At 39.3% G+C, this 10,370-nt stretch overlaps 1 protein-coding gene across 1 annotated transcript; it reads left to right on the top strand.

The window, feature by feature from the left end:
- The first annotated feature begins 1,351 nt into the window (after positions 1 to 1,351).
- On the top strand, positions 1,352 to 9,943 carry PRPF38B (pre-mRNA processing factor 38B). Its single transcript, XM_002686159.7, has 6 exons — positions 1,352 to 1,909; positions 4,770 to 4,838; positions 5,116 to 5,267; positions 5,344 to 5,404; positions 7,442 to 7,665; positions 7,913 to 9,943. The coding sequence occupies exons 1-6, from the start codon at positions 1,634 to 1,636 to the stop codon at positions 8,760 to 8,762; spliced, it is 1,632 nt and encodes a 543-aa protein (XP_002686205.1). The 5' UTR covers positions 1,352 to 1,633; the 3' UTR covers positions 8,763 to 9,943.
- The last annotated feature ends 427 nt before the right edge of the window (positions 9,944 to 10,370 follow it).

The following is a 10,370-nucleotide window of genomic DNA, read 5'->3' as shown; positions in this document are numbered from 1 at the left end:
TCCAAGGTTTTGAGTAAGGAGTGCGGCGCTTTTCGAAGGATGACTCTGGCAACACTGTGAAGAATGAATTGGAACCAGAGACTTTGGCATATTAGCATCGAAGGTGACTTTGAAGTCATAGCTGTAACTCTTGGGTTTAAATGCCATTAAATTACTAATGTTTCATCTTGGCATTCCAGGCACTTGCTGCTGCTGCTAAGTCGCTTTCGTGTCCGACTCTGTGCGACCCCATAGACGGCAGCCCATCAGGCTCCCCCGTCCCTGGGATTCTCCAGGCAAGAACACTGGAGTGGGTTGCCATTTCCTTCTCCAACGCATGAAAGTGAAAAGTGAAAGTGAAGTCGCTCAGTCGTATCCGACTCCCAGCGACCCCATGGACTGCAGTCCACCAGGCTCCTCCGTCCATGGGATTTTCCAGGCAAGAGTACTGGAGTGGGGTGCCATTGCCTTCTCCGTCCAGGCACTTAGGTGGTCCAATTCCTATCCAGTCGTTACTCCCCCATAAGTGTATTTCCTGGCCTCGGTCTGCGAGACTACCCCCTACTGAGCTTGATCTTCCTTGCTTCTATGGATACTCAGGCTGCTTTCCGTTTATAAAACTGCCCAGTCCATGAATACTTGCACAAACTTTACTGCCTTTTTTAGCCTTCTCTTAGCTCCCAAACACCATAAATCTTCTCTAGGTTAACAGTAGCTTTTGAAAAGTGAGACCGATTCTGACTCATTTTCACACCCACCAGCTTCTTCCACCTCTTCCTCCCCCAGTCGGAGTGCATCGGCACAATGGAAGTACTCAAATAGAAGTCACGTAACAAAACGGCGCTACAGGTACAGCAGCTCTTTTAATGCTAAAATGCCTTTTTTTTTCTTTTTTAAACAGTCCAGTAAAATGTTATCTCGACCTTACTGTTGAATAAATTTAGGCTCCAATAATAAGACCTCTGGTCAGACACTACAGCCTGGCGGACGACTTTGCATCGGTATCACATGAATGAATGCGGTCCTATCAGAGAATACGAAAACTGTGAACCCAAGAGACTGCACAGGAATCACGAGTCACGAATTTGCAAGCACACAGCCCTCCGAACGCCTTCCCGCTCAGCTTCCGAAAGGAGAAACCCGGGCCGCAGTGCAACATACAGACCAGACCGACAACCCCCTCCCCTAGCAGCCAAATCCCCAGTGTTAGTCTCCTAAGAGCTGGGCAATGGAGGCCAGCGCCGCGACAGCAGTGCGCGCGGAACTCGCGGAACTGGGAAGAGGAATCTCGAGCCCACCTGGGCGTCTCTGACTGGCCGTCGGCTAAGCTTGGAATTCTGGGGCGTGTTGCGTCACATCCGCCGGGGCCGCCATCTTGCTCCCAGGGGCAGTTGGCGGAAGAGAGCGCGCTCCCAGGCCGCCGGCTCGGTGTCTGCTTGGAGTTCTCGAGGCCCGCGATTCGGCGTCTGCTGTCGACCAGGGGTCCGTCTCTTACGTCCCGGTTGCCCTCCCTCACCCAGCTGGGGGACAGCGAGGCGGCCCCCTCTTCGACGGCGTTCCATGGAGTAGGGTCCCGGACCGTTGTCCCGAAGAGCGAGATTGAGCTTGGCCGCCTCCCCCTCCCTTCTCCCTCCCTCTTTCCTTCCGCCGCAACATGGCTAACAACAGCCCCGCGCTGACAGGCAACTCGCAGCCGCAGCACCAGGCGGCAGCGGCCGCAGCCCAGCAGCAGCAGCAGTGCGGCAGCGGCGGCACCACCAAGCCGGCAGTCTCGGGCAAGCAGGGCAATGTGCTGCCGCTGTGGGGCAACGAAAAGACTATGAACCTCAACCCCATGATCTTGACCAATATCCTGTCGTCGCCTTACTTTAAAGTGCAGCTGTACGAGCTCAAGACCTACCACGAGGTGGTGGACGAGATCTACTTTAAGGTACGAAGCGTCTAGACTTGGCGGGGTGGGGGGGATGTTAAGTTCCGAGGAAGGGGTATGGAGGAAACGGGCGGAGGCGGCCCTCGAGGTCTGATGATCTGTAGATGAGGAAAGGTTGAACGGAGGGGGAGCTGTGGCTTGTAGTTTGCCAGGGAGGGGTCAAACCGGGGCCGCCCTCTCATTTCCTTTTCAGATTTTTAGGGCCGGGAGAGCCCGCCGCCATTGATCTTTCTCTTCCCCCAACCTCCTGCCCGCCCCTGGGGGAGTTGGGACGGGAGGACTGGGGGAGAGGAGAAACGAGTAACTGAAGCCTCTCCAGTTTACAGTTTAAATTTCTTTCTTTTGACGTGGATCTGCTTAGCGCCAACTTGTTGGTGCTTCTCCCGCTCACCCCGGGCCAGTTCATGTATTGACTTCAATGTTGGCCTCGTGTTGTTGGTATTCACTATCCGGACAGGGAAATGGTCAGTGTGTGTGTCGGGTGGGTGGGAGGGTCGAGGGTGGAGAGGTGCAAGTGGAAAAGATGTACCGAAGGCCTGGAAATTTTAGCAGCAGGAGGTCAGGAGTGAGTGGTTACAGTCACCTGTGCGTTGGGCTTATTTAGAATTATCTGGGCCCTGGGCTTCTGCGGCAGGGTCGGTGCTGGCTTGGCTGTGCTGGGGAGCTCACCTGGCGCCTCCTCACTGCACTCTTGTCTCAGTTCTTGTTTCGTTAGCAGGATTGACTCAGTCTTGCAGCGAGGCTCGGAGCAGCCCAGGGTCGCAGGTAGAGGTATGCATTATTAATCATGCTCAATCGCCATAAATGCATTTCCCGGGTTACATGAACGGCTACTTAGATTTTTTTTTTTTTTTTGACCATTGGTTTTGGTCTTTTCCTCACGATTTTGGTAGGCTTTCTCCATTTACCTAAAAATTATGTAGTTTTTAAAAATTATCTTCCAGGCCTCCTAAGGTAAACTTATACTATTAAAGAATATCAGTAAATCTTAAAGGTCTTTAAATACTTAAACTAAGACATCTGACATAATACAACACGTTTTATCTGTATTAACTCCTAAAAACCACTTGACAGACCACATAAAGTATCTTCCCTGACCTGAACATATCTGTAGAGGTCTTAAGAGAGGAAATTTTCCTTATTCGCCTTCAGGTTACGTTTTTTTCCACCTTTCCCCCTAATAAGTGAATAGCTTATTAAAGGATTTTGAGATACTAGTTGGTTTTGATAAGAGATCTTATTTTGAGAATATAGTTCAACTTTGGGTATATAAAGTAAACTGAAATTTCGGTGTACTCTTAATAAAGTATTGTAAGTAATTGTAATATTGTGAACTAGATTTTCTTTTTTTTTTTTTTTAAGGTAAGGCCTTTTTCAGTGTGGATACAATGTGGTGAATATTTAACCCTTATTCAGTTGAGGTCGGGTTCCTGCTTTTTGTGGCAGGTTCTGTTTAATAACCTAGGCAAATGTTAATAGGATTGAGGGAAAAGCTTGTTTTCAAATTTTACATACTGTGTCTTGAAACACTCAAGATTCTACTACAAATTATTTAAATTTAATTATAAAATTGAAGACTCGGGTTTTGTTATCCAGATGAAATAATCATTGAAATATATAGGCTTCCTATTTTGTAAGTCGATTTTGTATGGCATCTACCCCTTTGGTTAGCCTTTAAGGAATTGAAACATCTCTTCACAGCAAGGTGGGGGAAGGAAATAAAACTCTCAAGCAGTGCAGCTTAGTCCACTGAGCAAAATAGTGTAGTGTTTACATTTAAATGCATGCTTTTCTGTCTGAGTCACTGACAAGGACTGTTTCATGTAATAATGGATGGGTGGAAGTAAAATTTTAGAAATATGTAGTAAAAGAACAGGATTTCAAAACCATTTGGTTTTGTTTCAAGTTAAGAAACTAATATGGATCTTATTTTTCCAAAACACCTTTGTTATATCTGTTGTACAGCTAATCTTTCTTTGCTGTTTTTAGGTGAAATATATTGTTTTTATAGGGTGCCCCACTTTAGCAAAGATCTGTATCTTTGAATATACTTGACAATGCAAGTTATACTTACCGTTTCTGACCCAGTTTATATTTTGGGGGAAAATTGAATTGGTTCACATAATCAGGCTGAAAATATACAGTAACTAGAATAATCTGTGTGTAGGTATGGCCTTTGTAATTTCATCTTTAGTCAGAAATGAACATAATGCTTGATCATGGTTTTAAAAAAGTGTGTAAATATAAAGTTTCATGATTTTGCTTCAGAAGTAATTTGTTACTACTTTAGCATACTTCATTTTTTCTTTTTTGTATTTTTTAAATTCTTTCAAGTTTTTTCTTTATTTTATAATGTGGAATTTTAAATCACCACGAAATTGAAATATTAAGGGTATTTTAAAGTTTTTTTTTTTTTTTAATACTTAAACTTTGTTAATACTTTCTGCTATAAGTTGGGGCTTTAATCCATTTTAAAATGAGGATTTTTATTTTTTTAAGTAATTCATAATACAAAATTGAATATCAATTTTTAAGTGTGTAAGACTAGAAATTTCATATCTCCACCTGTATCTGCTTCCTACAAAGCTAGTTTAATGGGATTTCTGCTGTGTAAAGTTGTTGAGGTTTTGTTAAACCCTAGGTTGCTTTATTGGTGCTATTTAAAATAAATATCTAAGCAGTTTTCAGAGATGGTTTACATACTTTAAAATGTATGTAAACAAAACATATACATCATGTCAAAATGCCCAACTTCCAAACTTTGGGAAGAGCTGCTCTGTTATGGATTGGGGTTTACTTGAATCATTTTTTAAAAATTCAAAGCATGAATGTTTGTTGTGTTTCTCTTTTCTACTTTCAGGTCACGCATGTTGAACCATGGGAGAAAGGAAGCAGGAAAACAGCTGGTCAAACAGGGATGTGCGGAGGGGTAAGTAGAAGTACGTGCATTTTTCAGTTTTTCTGTGTCTAATAACTAAGTTTATATTTGGAAAACTAAAAGTTTGTCAATTACATACCAAGTTACAATTAATGTTTTTTAAAAATCTAAATTCAAGTGTTCCTTGGGGTTAGAAAAGCATTTTTTTTTTAATGGTCTGTTCTCAGTTCTGGATTATATCTTGTATTAATACCTAACAGGATTAATCAATTGGTATTAAGTATCTCTGTTAATTACTTTACCACTTTCTTAATTCTTTCCCTTAAAGGTTCGAGGTGTTGGAACAGGAGGAATTGTTTCTACAGCTTTTTGCCTGTTATACAAATTATTTACTCTGAAATTAACTCGCAAGCAAGTGATGGGTCTTATAACACACACAGACTCTCCATATATTAGAGCCCTTGGATTTATGTATATAAGGTGAGCATACGTTTCTCTACATTTTCAATATCTTATTTTAATTGACTTAGGCTTAATCAGTCTTTTGTGATTCTAGGTACACACAGCCCCCTACAGATCTGTGGGACTGGTTTGAATCCTTCCTTGATGATGAAGAGGTATGTCAACAAGGGTAATAATTAATTTTCTTCTGATTATTCTTTTTTAATATTTTTTATTTATTGATGATTTAACATCTTCCAGAATTTTCTGTACCTAAACTTATTTCACTCACATACTTTTGGAATTAATGTCCTGTTACTAAAATTAGGGTGGATTTTATATGTCTTAGGTTAAATTTTTTAAGTCTTGTTTTCACATTTTTAAATTGTTTAGATTTATTTTGCTAACTATTGAAAGTTTTCTCTTCCTAGTTGTGTTCTGTGTATTGATCTTGACTTGTACAGTTGATAGTGACTTTTTAGTTGGCCATGTTCAAGATTGAGGTGGTAAGACATGCACATAGAAATAGTAATTATTGCTTTTTTTTACATGTATATTCTGGGACTTTTCGGTTTTTTACCCTATAACTTCCTCCAAATAGTAATATTTCCATTTGCATAGAAGTGCAGAATTTTAGAGCTACGTGGAATTTAAATAGGGTGAGGGTTTAGATCACTTGTTCAACATGATCAGACTATTTCAGTCCCAGCTTTCTAACTCTTACTATACTATATATGTTTACAGAAAGAAACCTCTCTTTAGTAGTTCAGAATTTTTTTTTTTAATGTAAAACTTAGCATTCAAGCTTAAGTTTGAACTTGTTACATTTGTTCAGAAAGTACTTCAGAAGACATTACTGTGTCAGATTTAAATCATACATGTATTAAAGTCCAAAATCACAAAAAGACCTTGATAATGATCAGTGTCCATATATCTATCCCCACCATTACACTTTGTTTTAAGGTTCATAAAGTAAACTGAGTGGTGTTTTAGTAGTCCTATTTAAAGTGTATCCAAAGAATTGGTTGTATTAAAGGATAGTCCTAATGGAAATCTTTCTGGTGTGTTTTTATTACTACACGCACAACTAAAAAAATCTCACTCATATAGACATGGAGAATTTTTCTCTGCACATTTTTTTTGGTAAATAGGCAATTTACAGTCTGTTTATTATCTCGGAAGAGGCCAAAAGTGTGTTAGATGATAAGTCACAATCTTTAAAGTTTTTTCTTTTTAGATAAGATTTTTCAGGCTAGGGCGCTTCTCCTTTCTATATTTAAAAAGCATGTCCCGCTTCATAATTGGTATTAGGTTTGTTTCTGAATGCTTCTGTTTAATCTGTTTTTTATTGTATTTACAAACCTGAGGCTTTCTATTTAAGCTAACTTATTGTTTTCTTCCTTAGATATCTGCAGCGATTATATTTGGAAATACTGTATATCTGAACACTTAAATGTGTGTGAGTGCAAGCAGTTTTACCTTTAGCTCTTGTTTTCCTGTTTAGATAACAAATCTCACTTTCCTTGTGTGCTTGCACTATAGGTTTGGGACTGACAATAGCTGACTAACATGTCCTGAGCTGTGAGAGGGCATAGCAAGAAGGCCTTCATGCGGTAATGACCCTTTTCAGAGACAATGGTCATCATGGATTATGCGTTTCCAATTATTTGTTTATTTATTTATTTTCTACATAACTCTAAATTAGAAACCTCACTGCTTCATGGCAGTTGGTTTGCTATTGCTTCCAGTTTTATTAGGGCTTCATTTTATATTAGAGCTGTTAAAAGATAATCTTTAGACAGGAACTGTTTAAAGTAGTTCATATGTAGCTAGGTTACACCGCTAGGAACAATGTATGCAAACGTGTCCACAGAAATAAAATGTATAGTTAGTAGGTATGTGGAATGTAAATTTGATTGTTCCAAATAGTCTAGTAATGTAAGGGGGTGTTTCATATTCTTTTTTAACTGAGAGAGGTCACTTCTCTTTCTGTCCATGAGGTTGCAGGGTTTGTTCTCACCTGCATGCACACACTGAGCCCAGATATTTCTGTGTATCATTCATTACCAGATTAGAAAGGTACACAAATTGAAATTTTTCTGTTAGAATTTTTTTGTATTTGAGATTCCAAAGATGGTTATATTTTTTATAGTATTCTTGTATTTACTCAGATAAATTTTTTGACGGCCAGGATATCTTTTGTGTTTCTGTAGGACCTAGATGTGAAGGCTGGTGGAGGCTGCGTAATGACCATTGGTGAAATGCTGCGATCTTTTCTCACAAAACTGGAGTGGTTTTCTACTTTGTTTCCGAGAATTCCAGTTCCAGTTCAGAAAAATATTGATCAACAGATTAAAACCAGGCCAAGGAAAATCAAGAAGGACGGAAAGGAAGGCACTGAGGAAATAGACAGACATGCTGAGCGCAGACGCTCAAGGTAATGTAACCCTTGAGCTACTGTAGCTTTAAAACGTGCTTTACGCAAAAGTTCTTGGAAATTAGTATCACATTCTTAGGTATAATTTGTCATCTTTTCCCCATTTTCTACCCTTAAGGGCATGTTCAACAAATTATGCATCTGTAAATGAGAACAGGCAGATATTTTGCTTAAATTATTCTTGGTGGGTAATACTTATGTTTTATTCAATTTTTTTCTCCCCTTCCTCCTTTTTCCTGAATATTAGGTCTCCAAGGAGATCACTGAGTCCACGAAGGTCCCCAAGAAGATCCAGAAGTAGAAGCCATCATCGAGAAGGCCATGGGTCTTCTAGTTTTGACCGAGAATTAGAAAGAGAGAAAGAACGCCAGCGACTAGAGCGTGAAGCCAAAGAAAGGGAGAAAGAAAGGCGAAGATCCCGGAGCATTGATCGGGGACTAGAACGCAGACATAGCAGGAGTAGGGAAAGACATAGAAGCCGTAGTCGAAGTCGTGATAGGAAAGGGGATAGAAGGGACAGGGATCGAGAAAGAGAGAAAGAAAACGAGAGAGGTAGAAGACGAGACCGTGACTATGATAAGGAAAGAGGTAATGACCGAGAAAAGGAGCGATCACGAGAACGGTCCAAGGAGCGGAGAAGTAGGGGTGAGGTAGAAGAAAAGAAACATAAAGAAGACAAAGATGATAGGCGACATAGAGATGACAAAAAAGATTCCAAGAAAGAGAGAAAACATAGTAGAAGTAGGAGCAGAGAAAGGAAACATAGAAGTAGGAGTAGAAGTAGAAACGCAGGGAAACGAAGTAGAAGCAGGAGCAAAGAGAAATCAAGTAAACATAAAAATGACAGTAAAGAAAAATCAAACAAACGAAGTAGAAGTGGCAGTCAAGGAAGAACTGACAGTGTTGAAAAAAGAAAACGAGAACATAGCCCCAGCAAAGAAAAATCCAGGAAGCGTAGCGGAAGCAAAGAACGTTCCCACAAACGAGATCACAGTGATAGCAAGGACCAGTCTGACAAACGTGATCGCCGAAGGAGCCAAAGCATAGAAACAGAGAGCCAAGAAAAACAACATAAAGACAAAGAGGAGACTGTGTGACAATTTTTTTGTAAAAGTGGATCACATTGAATCCTATAAACGTTGGATTAAATCTGCTTTTTTTTTCCTCCCAAGTTGAGATTGTGCAGTAGTTACGCACTCTTCAAGCTCCCTGTAGGCTGCATTTTCATTTCCTCTTTGTGTAGGGAAGTGCCTTTGTAATCCCATTTATTGCATTGATGTCTTCACCCAATTGTTGAGTTTGATACATGATGCACAGATTGTTCTTGCATTTTATTGTTTAACTGTTTTTGAGATGTACAGTCTGTACATATGTCCTGAAAATGTTTTAATTCCTTTGGCATGGTTGCCATGTTGGTTAAATTTGTATAAGGCAATAAACTGCCACTAATTCTATTTTTGTTTTGTAGGTGTGGGATTATGGTTTGTGTACTGAAGTTAGCATGGCTGTGCTTTTCGTAATAGAATGCTAAAGACTTTGAAAATGGATCTAGGATGTCTATTATAGGAGAATTAACATGCTTTCAGTGTACATGAAGGCAGCAGTTTTAGGATTAACATTCTTGCCCACTGTATATTGTCTTGGAAGGCTCTTGTTAATATGTTAAACCTAATAGTCTCTACAGTTACCTTTAGAGAGAATTTATGAGAAGTTAGTTTCTGATGCAGAGGCTTCAATTAGGCTGTGATTTGATCAAAAGTCCTTTTAGCATTCTACCTCAAAGGGACACTGTTAGTATGCCTAAAATTGATTCACTTAGTTTTCCTTTTTTATTTGAAAAAAATACATGACATGTAATCTTTTTCTTGAATTTTTCAGATTTTAAAGTACTATATTAAAGGAGAGATTAATGTCTAAAGCCTAGCATTCTTACAGCAACCCTATACTAACGTGAGATTGGGAGAGGGTGGGGCAGGTGAGTAGAGAAATGGGTATAAGCCTCAAGCTTCCAAAGTGTTTTTATAAATGGAAAATACTTAAATTATGAAACAGCTTGATATAGTGTCCTTTTTTTAAATTCAAAACTTTTTTTATTGAAAATGAAGATTGCTGTTTGAGTTTTTAAACTTAATCTAGAAGAGAGAAGTATTAAAAGTAATGCTTTGCTGCATTATTTAAGATTATCAGCAAATTATTTGATAGATTGTTCTTATGACTTGTATTCTGATTACAAAGAACGATCATGAGTGTGGAATAAATTACTGGATTAAATCCTTTATCCTGGGTGTTGGCTTCCCCCTTTTGTTAACTTTATTGTGGAAATAGATACAATGTTAGTAGAGTCACACTTTGAGCAGAAGGATATCTTAGTGCCCAAATGATAAGTAAATTTTAAATGTGTAGATGAAATTAGACATACATGATGGCCAGCAATATTTACTAGAGTTCTTAATAACAGTTCCCTTTATCCTTGGGTGTTACTTGCATCAATAGGTTGTTTTTGGTTTGAATAATTAGTTTCACATCAGACGTCCTTATTGCAGGACTTTGCAATTAGGTTATATATTAGAATCATTTAAAATTTGGACTTGAAAGAGCTTTTAAAAATAACTCTTCCAATTCTTATAACAGAGGCCCAAAGATCAGCCATTGACAGGACTATAAGGGAGTCTTCTAACAGTATTAACTGACCATATTAACATTTG

The sequence above is a fragment of the Bos taurus genome, chromosome 3, assembly GCF_002263795.3.
Source record: "Bos taurus isolate L1 Dominette 01449 registration number 42190680 breed Hereford chromosome 3, ARS-UCD2.0, whole genome shotgun sequence".
In the NCBI taxonomy this organism is placed as follows: Eukaryota; Metazoa; Chordata; class Mammalia; order Artiodactyla; family Bovidae; genus Bos; species Bos taurus.
This window is presented reverse-complemented; position numbering and strand designations above follow the sequence as displayed.